General features: G+C 49.0%; 3 protein-coding genes and 1 pseudogene across 3 annotated transcripts in view; 2 read left to right on the forward strand and 2 right to left on the reverse strand.

The window, feature by feature from the left end:
- The window catches only part of LOC134737843 (rootletin-like), a 68,939-nt pseudogene extending 61,739 nt beyond the window's left edge, over positions 1 to 7,200 (forward strand).
- On the reverse strand, positions 4,997 to 13,140 carry LOC134737848 (spermatogenesis-associated protein 21-like). The gene is made up of 6 exons (XM_063649312.1): positions 13,135 to 13,140; positions 12,624 to 12,730; positions 10,259 to 10,466; positions 6,209 to 6,492; positions 5,804 to 5,852; positions 4,997 to 5,134 (listed from the first exon to the last, which is right to left on the reverse strand). Exons 1-6 carry the CDS (start codon positions 13,138 to 13,140, stop codon positions 4,997 to 4,999), a joined length of 792 nt encoding a protein of 263 aa, XP_063505382.1.
- A 4,630-nt stretch (positions 13,141 to 17,770) lies between these two features.
- On the reverse strand, positions 17,771 to 22,681 carry LOC129007553 (basic proline-rich protein-like). Its single transcript, XM_054438656.2, has 2 exons — positions 21,855 to 22,681; positions 17,771 to 18,393 (listed from the first exon to the last, which is right to left on the reverse strand). The coding sequence occupies exons 1-2, from the start codon at positions 22,679 to 22,681 to the stop codon at positions 18,339 to 18,341; spliced, it is 882 nt and encodes a 293-aa protein (XP_054294631.1). The 3' UTR covers positions 17,771 to 18,338.
- Positions 18,376 to 24,602, forward strand: part of LOC129006536 (neuroblastoma breakpoint family member 3-like) — a 60,214-nt gene continuing 53,987 nt past the window's right edge. The window contains exons 1-2 of the mRNA XM_063659087.1: positions 18,376 to 21,807; positions 22,609 to 22,737. The gene's annotated coding sequence lies outside the window, so the exon portion shown is untranslated. The remainder of the gene's footprint in view (positions 21,808 to 22,608; positions 22,738 to 24,602) is intronic.

Raw genomic sequence — 24,602 nt, forward strand, 5'->3', positions numbered from 1 at the left:
AAACTACAAAAATTAGCCAGGCATGGTGGTGAGCACCTATAATCCCAGCTACTCAGGAGGCTGAGGTCGGAGAATTGCTTGAAGCAATTGGGCTGTCTCCAAGAGGACCCTCCTTGGACAGCCTCACCTGTGTGCAGATCCGCACACTATAAAGTGTGCAGACAGTCTGGCCCTGCACTTGGTGGAGTGCAGGCTGGACATTTTGTGACCTGGTTTGGGTCTCGGGGCTGTGCTTGGCCATGCCTGACGGGGTGGGTGGTGGCTGCAGCCCGGCGCAGTGTGGATGGGCGGCTGAGCGGGGTCCAGGCGGAGCTGGCGCCGCAGCAGGAGAGTGTGCGGCACAGTGAACGGGAGCGCCGGGCCACGCTGGACCAGGTGGCCACACTGGAGAGGAGCCTGCAGGCCACTGAGAGCGAGCTCCGGGCCAGCCAGGTGGGCAGGAGCTGAGGGCCAGCGGGGCGACGGGGAATGTGTGTGCCTGAGTGGGTATCTAACTCTTACATGTGTCTCCCTGTGTCTGTCTGCCTGAGTCTCTCTGCAACCCACTGAGGTGGCCAGCCTGTGACTCTGTGAAACCACGTTCAGACTCCATCCTCTCATGTCACTTGTGGTCACTAGGCTGTAGAAAAAAGAGCTTGGTCAGGGTGCAGTAGGTGGCTCATGCCTGTAATCCCAGTACTTTGGGACGCTTACCCAGTAATTACTGGACATTAGTCAGTAATCCCAGTACTGTAGTCCCAGTACTTTGGGAGGCTGAGGCGGGTGGATCACCCGATGTCAGGAGTTCAAGACCAGCATGGCCAACATGGTGAAACCCCCATCTCTACTAAAAATACGAAAATTATCCAGGTATGGTGACATATGCCTGTAATCCCAGCTACTGGGGAGTCTGAGGCATGAAACTCACTGGAACCCGGGAGGCGGAGGTTGCAGTGAGCTGAGATCCCACCACTACAGCACTCCAGCCTGGGCAACAGAGAGAGACTGCATCTCGAAAAAAAAAAAAAAAGAATGTGGTGGGAATGCAATATCCTAAGATAGGGAGGGACTGGCTGGAACACCCCAGGATCTGTCCCACTCCCTGAGCTCTAGAAATAGGATGGCCTTCAAGGCTTTAGCCCAGCAAATCATGTCACCTTGACGTAGAAAACCCAGGGTGGGTTGCTTTGTGGGGTCCCTCAACAAGTGCGGCACGTGCAGACAAGACTCCCTCTGCCCCAGACAGCTTTCCTGAGCCTTGGGGGCCAGGCTCACAGTGGGTCCTAGGCTTCTGTTGTCCTTTGCTGCCCATCTTTAGTAATAAACTCGCTTTATATAACATGTATGCGTGGGTATTCTGCCTCATTGGACTCAAGACAAGTTGGTAACCAGTACACGGTGAGCCTGCCTCACATTCTGGAGGCTTCATATCACAGCCAGCCTAGCTTTTCAGCCACTCTGTCCATCATATCCAATATGCTTGTCCCACGAGGCCCAGATGATGGCCCTCTCCATCGTCACTCTTCATTCACCTTCCTTCCCATCTCTGTTACTTTCCTTGTGATGGATCTGCTGCCTGGCTGCCCTTTCTTTTCTTTGCTTTTTTTTTTTGTTTTTTGAGACGGAGTTTCACTCGCTGCCTAGGCTAGAATGCAATGGCACGATCTCGGCTCACTGCAGCTTCCGCCTCCTGGGTTCAAATGATTCTCCTGCCTCAGTCTCCCGAGTAGCTGGGACTACAGGTGCCGGCCACCACGCGCAGCTAATTTTTTTGTGGGTTTTTTTTTTTTGGAGACAAAGTCTTGCTCTTGTTCCTCAGGCTGGAGTGCGATGGCGCGATCTTGGCTCACTGCAACCTCTACCTCCCGGGTTCAAACGATTCTCTCCTGAGTAGCTGGGATTACAGGCATGTGCCACCATGCCTGGCTAATTTTTTTGTATTTCTAGTAGAGACGGGGTTTTTTCCCCCATGTTGGCCAAGCTGGTCTCGAACTCCTGACCTCAGGTGATCTGCCTGCCTCGGCCTCCCAAAGTGCTGGGATTACAAGCATAAGTCACTGATCCTGGCCATTTTTTGTGTTTTTAACAGAGACGGGGTTTCACCATACTGACCAGGTTGGTCTCGAACTACTGATCTCAGGTGATCCACCCACCTCAGCCTCCTAAAGTGTTGGGATTACAGGCGTGAGCCACTCACTGCACTTGGCCCTGGTTGCCCTTTCTACTCCCTGGTTCTGTCTGTATTCTGTTCCCTCTGTATGGCCTAATATCAGTCCTCCCTTTCCAGAAAGCTACCTGCTGGCCCCAGGGCTCCTCTGAGTGCCTGCAGGACTTCCTGTCCAGGACCTCTCATCTCTTGTGGTGCCACCAGCTCAGCTGCATCCTCCAGAGCAGGGAGCAGGGGCCCTCCCTGGCTTTCCTTGTCTTTTCCCTCCAAGCACTGGGCCTGGTATGCTACAGACACTCAGTATGTACTTGCAGAGCCAAATTGTGCCTTCTCCTCTTCTCCCCCATGGTATCCAGCCCACGCTGTGCATGGGGTAGGGATGGGGTAAAAGGCAGAAACACACAGGCAAAGAATAGTTCTTATTTCTCTCTCTCTCTTTTTTTTTTTGAGACGGAGTGTCGCTCGGTCGCCCAGGCCGGAGTGCAGTGGCATGATCTCAGCTCACTGGAAGCTCTGCCTCCTGGGTTCACGCCATTCTCCTGCCTCAGCCACCCAAGTAGCTGGGACTACAGGTGCCCACCACCATGCCTGGCTAATTTTTTTGTATTTTTAGTAGAGATGTGGTTTCACCTTGTTAGCCAGGATCGTCTCGCTCTCCTGACCTTGTGATCTGCCCGCCTCAGCCTCCCAAAGTACTGGGATTACAAGCGTGAGCCACCATACGCTCTCTTTTTTTTTTTTTTTCCAAGACAGAGTCTTGCTCTGTTGCTCAGGCTGAAGTGCAGTGGTGCTATCTTGGCTCACTGCATCCTCTGCCTCACAGGTTCAAGTGATTCTCCTGCCTCAGCCTCCCAAGTAGCTGGGACTACAGGTGCACGCCACCATGCCCTGCTAATTTTTGTATTTTGGCCAGGCTGGTCTTGAACCCCTGCCCTCAGGTGATCCACTTGCCTTGGCCTCCCAAAGTGCTGGGATTACAGGCATAAGCCACTGCGCCCGGCCTAGTTCTTATTTTTCATCTGACTTCTCACTAGTCCAGAGAGGTACCTCATGTTATTCCCATCCATTCATTTATTCAACACATTCCTGTTGAGTACTTACCACATGCTGGGCATTGTTTGAGGCACAAAGCATAGAGAAGTAAGTCAACTAGCGAGGCTGCCCTCAGGGAGCTTGCGTTCTAGATGATGAATAGGTTGACAACTTAAAGATAATGTCAGAGGGAGAAAGTACTACAAAGACAATAAAACAGGGCAATGTGATAGGCTGAGTGTGGCTGACAGGCTCCTTGAGATCGGCTGGCCAGGGAAGGCCTTGTGGAAAAACTGATGTCAAAATTGAAAGTGAATGACTCAAGAGAGCCATAAGCCTGTCTATGGGGAGGAGTTCAGGCACAGGCACACTCAAAGGCCCTTGGAGAGACTAGGCTTAGCATATTCAAGGGCTGGAAGTTAGACCAGAGTGGCTAGACACAGGGCTTTATGGCTCTTGGTGAAGATTTTGGATCTTCTTCTAAGAAGATGAGGCTTGGACTAGGGTAATGAAAGAGGGGGTGGAAGGAAGGGACGGATTCAGGATTTATTTTGTAGGTAGCACTAAACAGGGCTTGTCTCCATGTGAAAGGATTATAGAGGGGAAAGGAGGAATCAGAGGTGATTTTGAGCTGGGTTGCATGAGCCCCTCGGGTGAGAAAGGCAGTGTCATTTGCTGGGCTGAAGAAGACTGCTGTGGTCATGTTTGAGAAGTGAATTAGCCAGCCAGAGGAAATTCAAGTAGGCCATCGGATATATGAACATGGAATTTAAAGGCAAGGTCTATGGCTGGGTGTGGTGGCTCACACCCGTAATCCCAGCACTTTGGGAGGCCGAGGCGGGCGGATCACCTGAGGTAAGGAGTTCGAGAGCAGCCTGGCCAATATGGTGAAACCCCATCTTTACTAAAAATACAGAAATTAGCCGGGTGAGGTGGTGCATGCCTGTAATCCCACGTACTCGGGAGGCTGAGGCAAGAGAATTGCTTGAACCTCAGAGACAGGTTGCAGTGAGCTGAGATTGTACCACTGCACTTCAGCCTGGGCAACAGAGACTCTGCCAATTTAAAAGAAAAAAAAAAAGGCAAAGTCTCGCCTGAAGATACGGATTTGGGAATCATCAGAGGGACTGAATGAGATCATCCAGGGAGAGAATGGAGATGGGAGAGCAGAGGGTGGAGCCCCGAGGGTGGAGAAGATGAGGAGGAACTAGGGAGGGAGACTGGGAAGGAGTTGCTAGTGACATGGGAGGAGAACCAAGGTAGGGCTGTCACGGAGCCTGGAGAAGGCAGCATTGAGAAGGAGAGAGGGAGCCACTGTGTCTTCTGCTGTTTTGAGGTGGGCTCTGTAAGGACAGAGCTCTTCCATTTGATAAGCCAGATGGAGATTATGGAGATCCCGATAAAAGCTCTTATATGGGGATGTGTTGAGAAAAGACAAGCGGAGGAGGTGAGGGGGACAATTATTGAGGGATGGGGCTGCAAAGAGGAGCAAAGAAAGACGGCTTTTGACCCCAGGTATGGTTGTGCACGCCTGTAGTCCCAGCTACTCGGGAGGCTGAGACTAGCTTGAACCCGGGAGGTGGAGGTTGCAGTGAGCCGTGATCACACCACTGCACTCCAGCCTGGGCAACAGAGACTCTGTCTCAAAAAAAAGGAAAAAAAGAAAGAAAGGCAGCTTTTGATATTGTGGAGGCTAAGCCGTGTTTGTATGCTGATGGAATTGTCCTGTAGTAATGCAGAGAGGGATCATGTGATGGGGGGAGGGGACAAGAGCTAATGAATAAATGGGGAGACAGCCATGGGAGCAGGGGCCCATCTTCACAGCTCCCATTGCAGCCAAATCAAGGCAGGGAGGGTGGTGGGTTTGGGGATGCTTCTTCTCATCTGATGCTTCTGTTTGTCAGTGACACATGAGTGACATGAGGGGTGTGGGGGATGCTGTTGTGAAATGATGACCTGGAGCAGAGGAGAGGGCGGTGTGGCCAAGGAAAAGTGAGACTTGCAGGCAGCATCTGACATGAGTGGTTAATGCTTGAAAGTGAAACCCATCAATAAGACAAGATGTTCTCCAACCGCATTGAGTTGCTCAACATGGGTACAAGGCTGGGTGGGTTTAGCCAGGGTGGGGTTTTGCCAATGAACAGAGCAGGATGAGACAGGGCAGGTGCTAGTGACTGTGTATTTGCAGGTTGCCCGGTCAGGTCAAAGAACTAGGAAGTGGCAGAGCTGGGGGAGGGAAGGGTGGCTGGGAGGGGTCGGGGAAGCCTCCCAGGTGTTCAGGGATGCTTTGGATTGTGTGGCTGTGGCCGAGGGCAAATGGGTGGAAGAAATCCATGCTAATGTGGAACAGGCCACCACCTGGGATGAACCCAAGGGCTCCAGAGTGTAAGAGCATTCTTGACGCCCACCCAGAATACACACACATGCATACACACAGGCGCACACACACACACACACGTGTGCGCGTCCATGTGCACTTTAACACACAGCCACACACACCTTCCTTGGTTTGACTCCAAATAGGGGTTTGACGTGCCATATCTGTCTCTGCCCTCTTCCTCCTCCTCATCCCCCCTGCCCTTCCCCTACACAGCCCATCCCCATTCCCACTATGGCCCTACTTACTGGTGGAGGAAGAGGCCCCGGTGCTGGCTGGGTCTCCACAGCCTCACTCCTGAATAGAAGAGAAACCCCCAGGTGGGGGAAGCACTCAGCTGAAGGTTTGCCTCCCTGCCCTCCCCTCTCAGCCCCCAGGACACTCAGTTCCACCCCAGCCTCATCCCCTTGGCCTTCTCATCTCAGGGGGCTCCTTATTTCCCCACATCCTCATGTATACAGGCTCACAGAACCAAGAATTCTGGTATTTCAGCCATTACACAGATGGGGAAATTGAGACCCAGGGGAGCATGACTTGCCCAAGGTCCTCTACCAGGTCAGGAGCAGTCTGGACTAGAATTCACCTCACCTGAAACTCAGCAGAAGAGCATCCTTGTTGGGGGCAGGGGATGATGGCACTGGAGGATGACTTACCCTCCTTTTGGTTTTTTAGGTCCAGGCGTGGATGGCAGGAAGGGGTTGGCTGTCTTTTCCTCTGGAGCCACGATGGACATTGGGGGCATTGCTTCCTGAGAGCTGTCCCCATGTCCTCCTGGGCTGGGCTCTGGCGGAGCCTCCTGTGGCCTGATGTGTGGGACACCTGCCTCCTTGGGGTGCCTGCCTCCCAGTGGCTGGCCACGGCTGGCCAAGCGGCAGCAAGGCTCTGCTGGCTGCACCATGTCTGCCTGGTGACCGAGGGTGGATTGATATCCGGAGCCCTGTCAAGGACAAGGACACCACGGCTGAGGAGCTCCATCCTGGTTCCCAGGTGAACCTCAATGCTCCAGGTGAACTGGAGACCAGTTATTACACACTTACTAGGGTCCCAGCACTTCAGGCATCATCTTACTTAATTCTTCTAGTGCCCCTAGAAGGTAGCACAGGTACTCCCACATTTTGAGGGGTGAGGAAATTGAAGCCCAGAGAAGGCATGGCCTACCCAAAGAACCACACTTCCCTATGGGAGTGGAATGAGAGCCTGGAAAATTGAGAAGATCCCCTTTAAATAGGATTTTCCTTTGTGTGTGTGTGTATGGCCTCCCAAAGTGCTGGGATTACAGGCATCAGCCACCATGCCCAGCCTTAATGGGATTTTCCAAGGGATATTTCTTTTTTTTTTTTTTAATTTATAAAGAAAATAATTTTATTTGGTTCATGGTTCTGTAGGCTGTGCAAGAAGCATAGCACCAGCATTTGCTGCTGGTGGGGCTTCAGGGAGCTTCCACTCATGGTGGAAGGCACAGAGGAAGCAGGTGTGTCACACTGCATGAGAGGGAGCAAGAGAGATGGCATGCTATACTATAGTGAATATGTATAGTAAATACGTATATTTACTAAATATATATGTTTAGTTCTATATATTTATACATATATTTATAAACATGTGGCATACCTTAAGTATACACAATAAAATTTATTTTTTTTTTAAATTTTATTATTATTATACTTTAAGTTATAGGGTACATGTGCACAACGTGCAGGTTTGTTACATATGTATACATGTGCCATGCTGGTGTGCTGCACCCATTAACTCGTCATTTAGCATTAGGTATATCTCCTAATGCTATCCCTCCCCCCTCCCCCCACCCCACAACAGTCCCCGGTGTGTGATGGTCCCCTTCTTGTGTCCTCCAAGGGATATTTCAAAGAACAAGAATCCTTCATGAGCCTCCTTAAAAAGAGGAGGTTTTGGCCAGGTGTGGTGGTTCACACCTGCAATCCCAGAATTTTGGGAGGCTGAGGGGCAGGTGGATCACTTGAAGTCAGGAATTCATGACCAGCCTGGCCAACATGGTGAAATTCTGTCTCTGCTAAAAATACAAAATTAGCTAGGCATGGTGGCTCATGTCTGTAATCCCAGCTATTTGAGAGGTTGAGGCAAGAGAATCGCTTGAACCCGGGAGGCGGAGGTTGCAGTAAGCCATGATCACACCACTGCACTCCAGCCTGTCACTTCAAGTGACAAGTCTCACTCTGTCACTTGAAAAAAAAAAATAAAGGCCTAAGTGGGTGGATCACACGAGATTAGGAGTTCAGGACCAGCCTGGCCAACATGGTGAAACCCTGTCTCTACTAAAAATACAAAAATTAGCTGGGCGTGGTGGTGCATGCGTGTAATCCCAGCGACTCAGGAGGCTGAGGTGGGAGGATCACTTGAACCCAGGAGGTGGAGGTTGCAGTGACCCAAGATCACACCCCTGCACTCCAGCCTGGGCAATAGGGCAAGACTCCATGTCAAAAAAAAAAAGTGGTATATTATGGTATATCCATAGAATGGAAATATTACTGAGCAACCAAAAGAACAACATGTTGATACACACAATACATGAATTTCTTTTTCTTTCTTTCTCTCTCTCCTTTTTTTTTTTTTTTTTTGGAGACAGAGTCTTTCTGTGTTCTCCAGGTTGGAGTGCATCTCAGCTCACTGCAACCTCCGCCTCCCAGGTTCAAGTGATTCTCCTGCCTCAGCCTCCCGAGTAGCTGGGATTACAGGCACCTGCCACCATGCCCAGCTAATGTTTATATTTTTAGTAGAGATGGGGTTTCACCAGGTTGGCCAAGCTGGTCTCGAACTCCTGACCTCAGGTGATCCACGCGCCTCAGCCTCCCAAAGTGCTGGGATTACAGGCTGAGCCACCGCGCCCGACTTAGATGAATCTCAAATAGTCATGTGGAGTGAACGAAGCCCAACAGAAAGAACGTACACTACAATTTCATTTGTGTAAAATTCCACGAAATACAAACAAATCTATAGTGATAGTTGGTGGTTGCCTGGGGATAGACTAGTGGGAGGGAGGATGAGAAAGGGCATGAGGAAATGGTTGGATGAGAAAGGGCATGAGGAAATGGCTATGTTTGCTTTCTTGATTGTGGGGATGGTTTTGTGGGTGTGTACATATGTCAAAACATTAAATTGTACACTTAAAGTATGTGCAAGTGTATGCCAATTATACCTCACTGAAGCTGTTAAAAATAAATCTTACCAGGCTGGGTGCAGTGGCTCACACCTGTAATCCCAGCACTTTGGGAGGCCGAGGCGGGCAGATCATGAGGTCAGGAGATTGAGACCATCCTAGCTAACATGGTGAAACCCTGTCTCTAATAAAAATACAAAAAAATTAGCCGGGCATGGTGACAGGTGCCTGTAGTCCCAGCTACTGGGGAGGCTGAAGCAGGAGAATGGCGTGAACCTGGGAGGTGGAGCTTGCAGTGAGCCAAGATTGCGCCACTGCACTCCAGCCTGGGCGATAGAGCAAGACTGTCTCACAAAAAAAAAAAAATCTTATAGATAAATAAAAGAAGATCTTGTGGTCAAATAAGTTTGAGAAAGGCGATATACTCTAACCATATCTTTTTAAATTTTTTTATTTATTTTTTATTTTTATTTATTTATTTTTTTGAGACAGGGTTTTACTCTGTTACCCAGGCTGGGGCACAGTGGTATGTGCTTGGCTCACTGCAGTCTTGACCCCATGCTCAGGGGATCCTCGCATCTCAGTATCTGGAGTAGCTGGGGCCACAGACATGTGCCACCACATCCAGCTAAATTTTGTATTTTTTGTGGGGACGGAGTTTCACCATGTTGCCTTGATCTCAAACTCCTGGGCTCAAGCAGTCCTCCTGCCTCAGCCTCCCAAAGTGCTGGGATTACAGGCACGAGCCACGGCTCCTGGGCTCTAATCATATCTTGCAAAATCTTACAAAGGCTCAGCAGCCAGTAAACTGCTTCCAGGACATCCCAGCATACAGAAACCTGTTTCAGCTTTGTTCAACTCAGCATGTCCCAATATTATCTCTATACAGAACCTGGCACCTCCTCCCTCCCCCCTGCACCCATTGACATACCGTGGGGCCACTCTGGAAACAAGACTTATTTTTATTTTATTTTTATTTTTTTGAGACGGAGTTTTGCTCTCATCGCCCAGGTTGGAGTGTAATGGCACGATCTCAGCTCACTTCAACCTCCACCTCCCCCGTTCAAGCTATTCTCCTGCCTCAGCCTCCTGAGTAGCTGGGATTACAGGCATGTGCCACCACACCCGGCTAATTTTATATTTTTAGTAGAGACAGGGTTTTACCATGTTGGCCAGGCTGGTCTTGACCTCAGGTGATCTGCCTGCTTCGGCCTCCAAAAGTGCTGGGATTAACAGGCGTGAGCCACCATGCCCGGCCTGGAAACAAGACTTAAATGCTTGTGATGTAGGCTAGGGGAATAGCCCAATGACCCACAGACTGAGTGCTTGACATCTTCAGGGCACAGAGGGGAGCAAACACTCTGTCACCCAGGCTGGAGTGCAGTGGCCTGAACATAGCTTATTGCAGCCTTGACCTCCTGGGCTCAAGGGATCACCCCTGCCTCAGCCTCCCAAGCAGCTGGGACTACAGGTACATGCACCAGAATGGGGTGCATGGTAGGAGGGGGGGTCTTTCACCTCCTCTGTGGTAGGTCATTCCATACCCTTCTTCCCAGATCTCCTAGGTTACCTGGCAGCTCTCAGGAGGCTGATCCTCCCCGGTTCCCCGATTTCGTTGCCTCCCCTGCTGGCCCTTGATCTCCTTTCTGGAGCCCAGCTGCTGCAGCCCTTCAGGTACTTCAGGAACCCAGGAAGGCAGAAACCCCAGCTCACTCTGATCCTGGCCTGCTTGCAGCTCCTGGGACCCTTCCTGGGGGACCCAAGAGGACTGTTTCTTCCTGGGGAAAATAGACAAAGTGACACTTCAGTTCCAAGACTGGGGCACTGTTTTATATATTTTTATAGGGGTAGGCATACCATAGGTGCGTAGCTAATGCCTGGAAGGACCAATGAAGGACTCACAGGAATTCCCCAAATCATAGACACTTTGATGTCAATGTTTGGGGGAGTTAAAATTTAAACTTTCACAATTATTTGTAGAGACAAGGTCTCGCTATGTTGCCCAGGCTGGTCTTGAACTCCTGGGCTCAAGCAATCTTTGACCTCGGCCTCCCAAAGTGCTGAGATTAGAGGTACACGCCATTGCATCCAGCCTAGAATTTAAGTTTTATAGTATTTTTTAACTGTTTTTCGGAAAAAAATGAAACAAAAATCAGAACTGGGATGCAGAGAAGACAAGAGATTTGAGCCTAAGGTCATAAAGCTAAAGATAACTGTTCAAAATTTGAAGCTGTGTCTATCCAATCTCGCTTTAGTATTCTGGAGTATTTCCTCCAAGCTTCTTCCTATGCGTATGTATACTTATTTATTTATTTATTTGAGACAGAGTCTTGCTCTGTCACCCAGGTTGGAGTGTAGTGGCATGATCTCAGCTCACTGAAACCTCCACTTCCTGGGCTCAAGCAATTCTCCCGCCTTAGCCTCCCAAGTAGCTGGGACTACAGGCATATGCCACCATGCCTGGCCAATCTTCGTATTTTTTGTAGAGAGGGGGTTTCACCATGTTGTCCAGGCTGGTCTTGAACTCCTGGGCTTAAGTGATCTGCCAACCTCAACTTCCCAAAGTGTTGAGATTACAGGCATGAACCATGGTGCCTGGCTATATATATACATATATATATATATATATATATATATATATATATATTTTTTTTTTTTTTTTTTTTTTTTTTTTTTTTTGAGACAGAATTTTGCCTTGTTGCCCAGGCTGGAGTGCAGTGGCGTGATCTTGGCTCACTGCAACCTCTGCCTCCTGGGTTCAAGTGATTCTCCTGCCTCAGCCTCCCAAGTAGCTGGCATTACAGGCATGTGCCACCACGCCCAGCTAATTTTATATTTTTAGTAGAGATGGGTTTTGCTATGTTGGCCTGGCTGGTTTTAAACCCCTGACCTCAGGTAATCCACCCGCCTTGGCCTCCCGAAGTGCTGGGATTACAGGTGTGAGCCACTGTGCCCGGCCTAATCTACTTTTTTCAATTAACATCATAGCCTGTGTTTTTCCCATGCTAAAAATCCTTGAGAAACATGCTTTATATGTTTTTTATGTTCATTAAATGTATAAAATTCCATATTTTAAAGATAAGCATCATTAACCATTTCCCTATTGTGTGGGCGCTTAAGGGGTTTCTCATTTTTTAGTATTTAAGATAATGTGACAGTGAAAGTCTTTGTGCATAAAACTGCTTGAATCACCAATTACTTCCTCATGACCTATTTCCAGAAATGGGTGAGGATAAAGGGAGTTTCAAGGCAGTTTAAACAAATTGCCACGTTGATGAAACAGGTGTGCTTAAATGGTTTCTATTTCCACCAGCATGGTAGGCAGTAGTTGTCTCAGTGGGCCTCGGATCTGGCTTGAGTTGTCTCTCCTAACTTTTCTTCTAGAGGAGGCTATTTAGGAGCTTCTGGTTATAGTCAAATCCAACGAAGCCAGCTAGTCTTTACTATTTCTATTATCCAAGCCTTTCACTTGGCCTCTATCTGGCTCGCCCTTGATTTTCTCTTTTTGAATACATTCTTGCTGTAGAAAAGTTTTTAAAAAACACAAAATTTAGAAAACAATTACATGTACATCTTTATGTGTTCCTGTGTCTCCTAACCTTTTTTTGTTCATTATTAATTCAGTGAATCTATTTATCAAACATTTACTATGTGTCAGGAATAGTACTAGGCATGAGGGCTTTGAGGCTGAACCAGGTATATGATACTCCTCGAATAAGACACATAAAAGATGTTTGTGGTCTCATTGGGGGGAGTTCAGACAAAAGGTTAACACGAACTCCTTAGTGCAACTGGTGCAATGAAAGAGAAGGACAAGGTGCTGTGGTTAGGTGGAGCTGCCTTGGCCTGGGAGTTCTCCATTCTCTCTCTCCCCGGCAGGTGGGCTACAGGGGGTTCTCTCCTGGACCTGTTCTCTGGAAAGCCCCTCAGCTCACCCTGGTCTTGCTGGAGGCCTCTGCTCCTGGGTTCTGAGCTCTGAAGGCCCCTTCTCGAATGCATCTCTGTGTCTGGGCCTCTTCTCTGGGCCCAACGGGAGGCCCAGCTAATTGTATTTTTAGTAGAGACAGGGTTTCGCCATGTTGGCCAGGCTGGTCTCGAACTCCTGACCTAAGGTGATTCACCTGTCCCAGCCTCCCAAAGTGCTGGGATTACAGGCATGAGCCACTGCGCCTGGCCTGTTTGTTTTTTTGAGACAGTCTCACTCTTGTCACCCAGGCTGGAGTACAGTGGTGTGATCTCAGCTCACTGCAACTTCTGCCTCTTGGGTTCAAGCAATTCTCCTGCCTCAGCCTCCCAAGTAGCTGGGACTACATACGTCCGCCACCATGCCCAGCTAATTGTTGTATTTTTAATAGAGACAGGGTTTCACCACATTGGACAGGCTGGTCTTGAACTCCTGACCTAAGGTGATCCACCTGCCGCAGCTTCCCAAAATGCTGCGATTACACGCATGAGCCATGGCGTCTGGCCTAGGGTTGTTAATATCTTTGACATCCGTCCCATTTGGGAGGCCTTCTCATCAGTCATTTTATGCCTTTAATGCCATTCAAGGTAGGCAGGAAAGGGGTCAGGGCCAGTGGGCCCATGTAGCAGATAGGGAAACTGAGGCCCAGAGAGGGCAAGCCACTTCTTCAAGAGGACCCAAACTAGATGCCAGGCAGGCCCTCTGCCTCTGGGATTTTGCCCATGTGGCTCACCTGGCCTAAGTCTGCTGGCCCAAGGAAAAGTTTCAACCCAACCCTGCCCTTTCCCCCATTCCTCTCGTGCAGGGGAGTTGGCGGGCCTACGGCAGCAAATAATAGCTACACAGGAGAAAGCCAGTCTAGACAAGGAGCTGATGGCCCAGAAGCTGGTGCAGGCTGAGCGGGAGGCCCAGGCCTCTCTGCGGGAGCAGCGGGCGGCCCACGAGGAGGACTTGCAGCGACTTCAGCGTGAAAAGGTTCAGGCAGCTGGGGAGGGGTGGGCAGGACTCTGAGCCAGTGTCTCATCATCGTTCTTGCTCTGCCTTGGTCTTTACATCTGTGAAATGGGACTTCCTCTCTGTTGTGGAGGCCCTGGGGACAGCTGGGAGGACTGGGGGGGTGGTGGGGAGGTTGTGGTCCTTATTAGACATGCAGATTCCCAGGTCCCAAATCTGGTTCAGCCCTGGTAATCCTGATGCAGAGAGTCCACAACCACATTTGGGAAATGCTGACCTAATGTACAGCAGGAAAGCACTTTCATTTGCTAAGAAGTACTGTTTGCATAGGAAGGACCACTCAGACCTGAGCATATAGAAAGGCAAGGGGCCAGGGAAGTTACTAGAACACTGACTCTGGGGTTATATTGCCTGGATTTGAATCTAATCTTGGTCATTTACTGGTGATTCTACCCAAGGTGTCCGTGCCTTCATTTCCCCACCTGTAGAAATAGGGATAGGATAGTGGAAAGTATTGAGGATGAGCTGAGACCATCTGCATAGAGGACTTAGCATAGTGACTGGTACTTAGCAAATGCTCCATAAGTTATGATTGCTGGCACTGACATGCTCTCCAGAGTGGCCCTCAGGACAGGGGCCCTCGGCCACCAAATCCTAGACAGGGCTGCCTCTGACAGAGGTGCAGGCTATGACTGCATGGCTCCAGGGCATGCCACTCACCCTGCAGTCCCCATGGCCTTGGGTGGTTGTTACCAGGCTTCTCCAGCAGGGAGCGGTAAAGCTCTTTTCGAAAGTGCTGGGATTCCAGGCATGAGCTATGGTGAAGCTCTTAAAGAAGGGGCAGCTTGGCCGGGCGTGCTGACTCATGCCTGTAATCCCAGCACTTTGGGAGGCCAAGGTGGGCGGATCACGAAGTCAGGAAATTGAGACCATCCTGGCTAACACAGTGAAACCCCATCTCTACTAAAATCACAAAAAATTCAAAATCACGCCACTGCACTTCAGCCTGGGTGACAGAGCGAGACTCCGTCTTAAAAAAAAAAAAAAAAAAAAGAAGGGGCAGCTCTGTCTGCTTCTCACAGAGTTGCTAAGGGCAAGTGCTGAGGCAGGCACCTGGCCTCGGGCTCCCCAGATGGGCTGCTATTTGCCTGTGGGCTCTGCCTGCCCACCTTTCCAGTCCCCAGGGATCTGAACGCCTGTGACCTCCCCCTTGCTCTTCTTGCCCTTTGCATTGCCTGGCTTGGCCTCATTAATGTCCCCAAATCTGTGTTCTTCTCTCCAGCTCCTCTGGCAACCCCTGACCCCCTTCATTCCTCACAGCCAGTCCTAACTCCCCTCCATCCCAACCCCAATCCCTCTTCCACAGCTGTCGGAACATCCCCTAAGCTAAAAATCAGATTGCTCCTTGTCACCTTGGCTCGAGTCCTCTCTCCCACTCCCCTCACTGTCCTTAGAATCCCCATGGCCCACACGGCGTGTCCTGGCCCGGCCACTGCCTGGGGCTCTGGCACTGTGGCTCACCGCATCCCATTTCCCTCTGCGCCCTGCATCCTCTAGGCCTTTCCAGGGACTGTGCTCTTGGCCTGGGGTTGTCTTTTCTCTCTTTATCTGGCCGACAGTTACTTGTCCCTCCTCAGGGGATCATGTTCGGACCTCCAGGCCAGCCCACTGCTGCTCCTAGGTACTTTCACGGCCTTGGCGTGTCCCCGTCACAGCCCTCATCACTCCCTTGTATTTACGTAGTCACCCTCCCTGTCTCTGAGAGTATGGGGGCCAGATGGCTCTTGCTGCCCTGATGTTTTGGGGGGGTCTGCCTGAGCCCCTCCTGGTGTGTCACATGCGTCCAGTCCTGGCCCCCTAGGAGGCAGCATGGCAGGAGCTGGAGGCCGAGCGGGCCCAGCTGCAGAGTCAGCTGCAGCGTGAGCAGGAGGAGCTGCTGGCCCGGCTGGAGGCTGAGAAGGAAGAGCTGAGTGAGGAGATTGCTGCCCTGCAGCAGGAGCGCGACGAGGGCCTCCTCCTGGCCGAGAGCGAGAAGCAGCAGGTTGATGAGCCCTGGTGTGGCCTCTGCTGCCCTCTGAGCTGCTCCTGTTCTGGGGCCGGGCCCCGCTCTGCCACCTGGCAGCTAGGAGCCCTGGGGCAGGCCACTGCCCTCTTGGGGGCCTCAGTTTCCTCGCCTGCAGGATGGGAGGATTAGAAGGGGGTTCATGAGGCTTTGCTGTGCTCCATGCCTGGCACACAGTGAGCACTTACTGAGTGACAGTGACAGTCATGACACCAGGAAAGCTGTTCCGTATTCTCCCATGCGTCGTCCCATCCCAGGCCTGGCATGGATCCTCATGGCTGCCTTCTGAGCAGTCCCCACAATGCCCACAGGCATCAGCTGACCCATCCCTCCAAATAACAGATCCCTAACTTTTATATAATGTAACGGAGACAGGGCAGACTGCACCCATCTCCTCTCCTCACCCGCTGTGTACCTGGGCAAGTCGCTTTACCTCCTTGAGCCTCAGTTTCCTCATCTGTAAAATGGGTAGAAAGAAAGACTCTGCTGTCAGGGTGCTGTGGCAGGTTAGTGAGCTCTATGAGTGGTATCCACATCCGGGATTCTTGTGACTGCCGTTGTGCCCTTTTCCAGGGCTGCATGTCTGCCCTGGGTCCACCTGCAGTGGCACACTCAGGTCTCTAAGCCCCCAGTGGGCACATTGCCTAGGCAGCAAGAAGCCTGAGCATGCCCCAGGACCAGCCCATCCCCCAAGCCCTTTGTCCCCTGCCTCTGCCCAGGCCTTGTGTCTGAAGGAGTCTGAGAAGACGGCACTGTCAGAGAAGTTGATGGGTACACGGCACAGCCTGGCCACCATCTCCCTGGACATGGAGCGGCAGAAACGAGATGCCCAGAGCCGGCAGGAGCAAGACCGGGTAGGCCTGCGGTTGCAGGGAGGCTTATGGAGCAGGAGCGCCCTCTCTCCACCGAGGTATCCAGCATCCCACCTGGCTTCCAGCATCCCACCTGGCGGACTCCTCTTCCTCTCTCTTCTCCTACTCTGGGTCTTCTATCCTGGTGTTCCTTGAATGCCTATCTTCCTTTTGTGCCTTGGAACCTCTCACGCCTGCCACAAGTTACTCTTTTCCTTGGTGGTTCTGAACTTTAAATAAGGTAATGCATGTAAGAGTGCCATAAATGCTGAATAATTGTTATCTGTTATTATTTTCATTAGTAACATCATCTGAATCATCAGTATTGTCTAACAGCTGCATTTTTCATTGTCCGAATATAGTCACATACATTTGAACATTTTATAATTATTGAATAATAAATTCATTCTGCTATTTTACAATAAAAAATAATGCTGCAGAGAGCATTTTTGCACATATATCTTGGCAGATGTAGGCCAGAGGCTCTTCTTTTATCCATCCTGTGGCCAACCTATCAGTGTATACACCTTTAATGAGATTTTGCCAGTAATCAAAGCCTTCAGGGAAAATGTCCCTAGCTCTTTACTACATCAGATCAAGGACTCTGGATAATTGGCATAACATCCTGGAATAGCTGAAACAGAGATATTATTCTCTGCTCTCCTCTGTTGTCTTTGTCTTTTCACATCTTAATAAAAGTGCTGGTGACAAGAGTGTAACTATGTCAGTGTTCTCCTGCTGTCCTTGCCTGTGTGGGTCTTCTCCCAAACCCGACTTTCCTCCAGCAGCTTCACTGAAAAAGAGGAGGGGGCTGCAGGGGGCGGGGCGGGGAGCAGAGGAGGAAATAAACTGATGAATAGGGAGGAAGCTTCTCACAGGCCTGGAGAGGGTAAGGAAGGGCGTCAAAGACAGAATTTTCTTCAGCAAACAGTAAAAGGGGAAATCTGGGGATGCTAAGAGTTTTTAAACCCTTTGCTCCATCACATAAGTAATGCATGATTTTCTGTTCCACAAATCAGGACTCCTACTCCTCCCTCCCTCCCCATCCCCAATCCTGATTCCTGTTTACAAAGAATGTTGAAAAACAAGGAATTATGTATAACAGTTCCCAGTTTACTCAGGAAATTCTCAGATATAAAGAGACATTACAAATAAACAAGTGAAGAGAAGAACCTTGGTGGTTCCAACATAGTATGGCCATCGTTTTATACTCAAAATAAAGAAAGACAACCTCAGAATAAGAAAACTTTTAGAATTGAATAAATCAAGTTTATCATTAAAATGCAAAGAAAACAACTCTCCAAATGTTGGCTGATCTTCTGTTTTAAAGTACTGTTAGACTGGAGAACCGGAGAGCAGGGGAATCCGCCAAAGAGTTTTAGATGAAAATTAATCACCCTTGTCTACCATAGTCACACCCCAATGCCCTTGAGACCCAATCCTTCGGAAGGAGTGTCCAAGAGGTATAAAGCAAAACCGAAAAAACAGTTCCCAAATTCTGGAGTTCATTTTCTCTCATTAAAAATATAAATATCAGGCTAGCACATGTTGACACACAATAACAGGGACACAGAATCCCTTCCTGAAGACCGACGGGCCCACGGACCCCACGGATGCCACAGTGGTTGACGAGGTTAAGTAACTTGGTTCAGGGTGTCTGGGCACACCTCTGCGTGAGACACTGTCTCTGCTGCTCCTCTCATCTCTACGCCGATTCCTCCCCACAATCCTCCCTTTTCCTTGGGCCCCCGATGTGTCTCCGACCAACAGTCTCCCCAGCCCCGCAGCTTCTCTCTTTCAGACCTTTACTTCTTGATCCTCACTCCATAGTGAGATGTGGCCTTTCAGCAAATAAATTGATGTGCTCAGGGAGACTGAAAGAAAGGGGTATACCAGGATTAGTGCTGCAGGGTCAGAGCTAATGACACAAGCTTCTCTCCTCAGGCCTATTCATTTGAGATGCATCTCAGGCACTTAAGCACAGCAGTGCTAAGTTAGTACCAATTATATACATACACACATAAATATATAAAACCATATAATTATTACATATGTAAATATAAATTGTACCAATAAAATCAACATCAAGCTTGTTTTTAATCATTCATTCAAAATACATTGAACAGCTACTGTGCAAAGTCTTGGGACTGTTTAGAAACTTAAGACAAAAATATTGGGCCTGTAGTCCCAGGAGAAGCCTAGGCAGGAGGATGGCTTGAATTAAGGAGTCCAAGTCCAGCCTGGGCAGCATAGTGAGACTCAGTCTTTTTTTTTTTTTTTTTTTTTTTTCTTTTTCTGAGACGGAGTCTCACTCTGTCGCCCAGGCTGGAGTGCAGTGGCACAATTTCGGCTCACTGCAACCTCCACCTCCCAGGTTCAAACGATTCTCCTGCCTTAGCCTCCTGAGTAACTGGGATTACAGGCACGTGCCACCATACCTGGCTAATTATGTATTTTTAGTAGAGATGGGGTTTCACCGTGTTGGCCAGGCTGGTCTCAAACTCCTGACCTCAAGTGATCCACCCACCTTGGCCTACCAAAGTGTTGGGATTACAGGCATGAGCCACCGTGCCCGGCTGAGACTCAGTCTTTAAAATAATGACATAAAATAAAAACATAAACCTCAAACAAAAAGACAAACTATGATTTCAATCATTGTGAAGCTCTTGATCTAGTAGATGATATATATATAGATATATACCAAATATATATATACATATCTGTCTATATATAGATATATACATGTACCAAAAATACTATAATTTCAGAGAAGTGCTATAGGGTCTAATGTTTAACAACTGCTGGCATTTGACTGATGGTGTTTAAAGCTCTTCCCCCATTTTCCAGGGGTATAAATTGAGGCAAGTTATTTGGTATTTACTACATTTTGGCTTTTTCATATGCAAGGGGGTTGTGATAATAATACCTACCCCATGAGGACGGTATGAGGACTAAACAAAATCGTGTATGTATAGCCTTGGCCAATGCCCATAGACACTGAGTACCCAACTAGGTGTTAGCTAGTAGATTTTAAATTTGTATTTATTCTTATAGTTTTTAAGGTAAAATTTACATTCATTGAAATGTTAACTGTATGTTTTTTGACAAATGAATACACTTATATAACTCATATCCCTATCAAGACAGAGACCATTTTTACCACCCAGAAATTTCTCTCATGTACCTTCCCAGTCAATCCCCTGCCAGAGGGAACCACTGTTAGGTTTTTCAACCACAGATTAATTTTCCCCTTTCTAGAATTTCAAATAAATGGGAAGGTATGTGCTCTTTTGTGTCATTTATCTTCACAGACTTTAAAAAAGTTACAATTTTAAACCTTTTGGGCATTTAGTAAAAATCTCCTTCCCACCAGTAGCCACCAGTCACCAGTCTTCATTTCTCTCTCTCTGTTTTTGAGATAGGATCTTGCTCTGTCATCCAGGCTGGAGTGCAGTGGCATGATCATGCCTCACTGCAGCCTCAACCTTCTGAGCTCAAGCAATCCTCCCACCTCAGCCTCCCAAATAGCTGGGACTACAGGTGCCCACCATCACGCCTGGCCAATTTTGCTTGTATTTTATGTAGAGACAGGGTCTCACCAAGTTGCCCAGGTTAGTCTCAAACTCCTGAGCTCAAATGATCTGCGGGCCTTGGCCTCCCAAAGTGCTTGGATTACAGGCATGAGCCACTGTGCCTGGCTCAGTCTTCCTCTCTTGAAGCAACCAATGTTATTAGTTTTATGTGGGCCATCCTATGGCTTATCATTATTAATTCAGGTGTTTATACAAGGCTCTTTGAGAGCTCAGTTTTAAAGGTTACCCAAAGCATCCTATGACAACTCAGCCTAAAACGATATAAAATCAGTTTTAATATAACTGAAGTTTCTACATTCTGACTCCAAATGTCAGATTGTGACATTTTATCTTTCTCTGACTTTATGTCAAATTTCCTTCAACTTCTAGCATCTATCATTCTCATTTATGAGCAAATATGTATTTAACAAATGTGGAAATACAAATCATGAGCCAAACCAAATCCTGGGCTTACGTAGCCGGTAGTAAAAAAATTCACCAAAATAACCACCCGATTACAGTTTCATGCAATGTGATAGGAGTAAGGGACCACCATAGGGAGGTCAGAAGGTGCTTTCCAGAGGTGGAGACTACAGCTGTTCTCAGAAAGATAGGGGTTAGAAGAACCTTCCAGGCACAGAGCAAAGCATGAGCAAAAGCTCTGTGGAGGCCAGGAAGCTGGTAAATAGGGAATAAAAGAGGCCAGTTTGGCTGGAGCAGAGAGAGCAGAATGGAATTGGTCTGAGTAGTGAGAAGAGATGAAGAAGTGGGCAAGGAGCCTGGCCATTCGGGGCTTGGTTAGGAGGTTTTGTCTAAGAGAATGGGAAGGTGTTTAAGTGCTTTAGGCTGGGAAGTGACACGGTCACATTATATTTTGAAAAAGCCACTCTGCCTGTTGTGTTGAGATTAGAGAGGCCATAAAGGGGATATGGGTAAACCACAAGAAGACTAGGTCAGTAGTCCCTCCACCCTCACTCCCCAGGTGAAGGTAGCCTAGACTAGGGTGGTGATGGAGGAGACAGAAGAGGACAGATTCAAGGAAAATTTGGAAGGTAAAAACCAGTAGGATTTGCTGACGGATGGAGTATAGGAGGGGAGAGGTAGATTATCAGGAATGTATCTTAGTTTTCTTATACAAGATAGACTCAGTTGCAATGAAATTGTTAATCGAAATTGACTTTAAATAATGGCATGACCTAAAGTTATGCAAACATTTGCCTTAGATAAAATATCAAGTTTTCAAAGTTTTTAGCTGGGTGGATGGCATGGCTTTACTTCTATTTCTTGGTATTCTAATCCTGTTGAAAAAAAAGTTTTTCTTTTTCTCAAAGGCTTATTTCAATGGAAGCCCATCTGCAAAATCTGTTATAAATTTAAATTAGAAAATAACTACAAGTGCCATTGACAGGTTGGTTATTGTTTTTGCGAGTGACCTAAGGCCCCCTCTGGGGGAGCTGGGGGCTCTTCTGAAGCCTGCGGGACTGCACCGGGTGCTCGTGCCTGGAAGTCAGACTCGGGGGCGGTGCGGCAGCGCGAGGCCTGCGGTCCTAAGCGCGGGGTCGCTCCGGGCCCCCAAGGGGGTGTGTCTCCTGCCTCTTTAACCTGGCAGGGGCTGTTCAAGTGGCCAGGGAAACCAGCGATTTGGAGGGTCGAGGGCTGATGTTTTGAAAAAGAGACGGAGGGAAGAGAGGGATTTCCCCGTCCCCGCTGCACTCGGTCCGTCCCCTCGGTTACTCCTTTTCTCCGCCTGCGCGGCCCCTAACCTGCTCCAACCCGTTGTGCAGTAGAGGCCGCGGGTCCCTTTAAGGCCCCGCCGGGCCTGCGCCTTGGGTTCTCCTGACGCGCCGATCGGGACCCTGAGGAGCCAGTGGGCCGCAGGCGCAGGCGCAGGCGCAGGCGAGGGGCTGGGTGGCGGTTGAGACAGCGGCGGTACTGGGAGGGGTCGGTGAGGGTCGCGAGGCTGCCTGAGCTTCTGAGCGAGCGCGGTGCTTTTGGGAACGCGGGAGGGGCGACCTGCGGCGCCAGGAGCTGGGCCGAGGCGCGGCGGCGCGGCTGCCGGCTGCCCTCTGGATGGGAAATTACCACGAAGTCCACCCAGCGTTTCTGAGGTGAGGGCGCCGCGCCAGGCTGGGCGGGCGCCGCGCCAGGCTGGGTGCACAGCTGAGTCGAGAGGCGGCCGCCGCAAGTTTTGTTGCGGGGGTGTGGGGGGGTCGTGCACCGCTGGGGCCTGAGTTCGCGGCGCTGGATTCTTCGCCTGCTGCTGCCGCCCGCAGCCCAGCTCTCGTGGGCGCTGGGGAAGAAACTCTCTGGCGGGTGTTCTGTGGCATCCCAGGGGGTGGAGGGACGGACCAGCTTCGGGGGCACGTCCTCCTATATCCTGTAGAGAACACTGACCCCGCACCCCACCCTCGAGGCCGGAAATCGGTTCCCTCTGCGGACCTGAGAGGCGAGAGCGCTCGCGCCCCTGACTTGCAAAGTTGGGGTCTTTATTGGCCTCCGGGCTTCTGCTCCTGGCAGGTGTCTCCAGGCTGGTGATGGGCAAGCCAGGTGTGCCAGGTCCAGGATGCACATGAGGAGCGTTTGTAGCCATCACTGAATCACCTCCTGACTAGCGGGGCAAACCTCAAATGAACCGCAGGATTTCGGGTAGGTTGGATTGTGGGGTTGCTGTTTGCACTCCAAAGAGTTGCTGTGATTTCCTTGTGTCTGTCTGTTTTTCTGGCTTCTTAGATCATCTCACGTGGCGTCCTTTCACGGAAGAGTTAACCAAGACGTTTGGCCTGGTTTCCTTGCTTTCCTCCTGTCTTTTGCTGCTAGAGCTGCTTTCGAAAAGAAGTCTTTTCTGGCAGTGGTACCTTTTCTTTGGGTTACAGTGTTGTTCATCCTTTCTTTGCCGAAAGAATGAATCCCAGTGCTTCACGAAGTTAAAGAAAAGATCTGCTGGTAGTGTTTAATCTTTGTTCTGAACTGATATGCGTTAGTAGCTTTCTTTTTGTTTTTAAATTTTATTAGTGAAATTTCACTAGTGAACCAGAAGCCATTTTTTTTGTATTCTGAAATGCTAGCTTTAAGATTTCTGAGAACTTTGTGTCAAAGAAATCTTGGAAAAGTTACTGAAGTATACAGAAGAAGTTCACAATTTAAAATGTGCAGGTGGCCCGGGTGCAGTAGATGACACCTGTAATCCCAGCACTTTGGGACGCCAAGGTGGGTAGATCACTTGAGCCCAGGATTTCCAGACCAGCCTGGGCAATGTGGCAAAACCCTTTCTCTGCTAAAAATACAAAAGTTAGCTGTGTGTGGTGGTGTGTGCCTGTAGTCCCAGCTACCCGGTAGGCTGAGTTGGGAGGATCACCAGAGCCCGGGAGGTTGAGATTGCAGTGAGCCGTGATCATGACAGTGCACTCCGACCTGGATGGCAGAGTGAGACCCTGTCTCAAAAGAAAAAAAAAAAAAAGTAATGAATTTTGACCAAGTGAACCACCACAGATCAAGAAATAGAACATTACTAGACTGGGGTATATTTGTAGGAGTGGCATTGTTGGTTTTAGAGGTATATGAATGATAAAACTTTAGTATTACATATTGTTGAACATTTTCCCAAAGTAGTTGTACCATTTAGCAGGGATATGCTGGTTACCCCACATCCTGGCTGATGCCTGTCAGTTAAAAATTATTTTGCCATTCTAGTAGGGGTGCAGTAATTTATCAGCGTGGTTTCATTGAGATTGAGTATCTTTTATTGCCATTTATGTGTCCTCTTTTGTGAAGTGCCTGTTAAATCTTTTTATCCAGTTTTCATTGATATGCTTGTTTTCCTGTTGATTTGTAATACTTCATTCTGGATATGCCTCCTTTCTAGGATTTATATGTATTGCATTTCCCTTTTTTCAATCTGTAGCTTGCATTTTCACTCTTTTATGGTGTTTTTTCATGAATGGAGATTCTCTTTTTTTCTTTTTGAGACAGGATCTCACTCCATTGCCCAGGCTGGAGTGCAGTGGCACAATCACAGCTCACCGCAACCTTGACCTCACAAGGCTCAGGTGATCCCCCTGCCTCAGCCCCAAAGTAGCTGGGACCTACAGGGGAATACCACCACACTCAGCTGTTTTTTGTATTTTTAGTAGAGATGGAGTTTTGCCACATTGCATAGGCTGGTCTGGAATTCCTAGGCTCAAGTGATACACCTCCCTCGGCCTCCCAAAGGCTTGGGATTACAGGCATGAGCCACTGCACCCAGCCTGAGATTCTTAATTTTAATGAAATTATACTTTATCAATCTTTTCCTTAATGGTTACTGCTTTTTGTGTCCTGTTTAAGAAATCAATGCCTAACCTAAGAGTATGAACATATTTTTCTGTGTTAACCTTATAACAATTTTATTTTAGTTTTTGCATTTTTTTTTTTTCAGACAAGGCCTCACTCTATTGCCCAGGCTAGAGTGCGGTGGCAGGATCTCAGCTCACTCAACCTCCATCTCCTGGCTCAAGTGATCCTCCCACCTCAGC

The sequence above is a fragment of the Pongo pygmaeus genome, chromosome 1 (assembly GCF_028885625.2).
Source record: "Pongo pygmaeus isolate AG05252 chromosome 1, NHGRI_mPonPyg2-v2.0_pri, whole genome shotgun sequence".
NCBI classification, from domain to species: domain Eukaryota; kingdom Metazoa; phylum Chordata; class Mammalia; order Primates; family Hominidae; genus Pongo; species Pongo pygmaeus.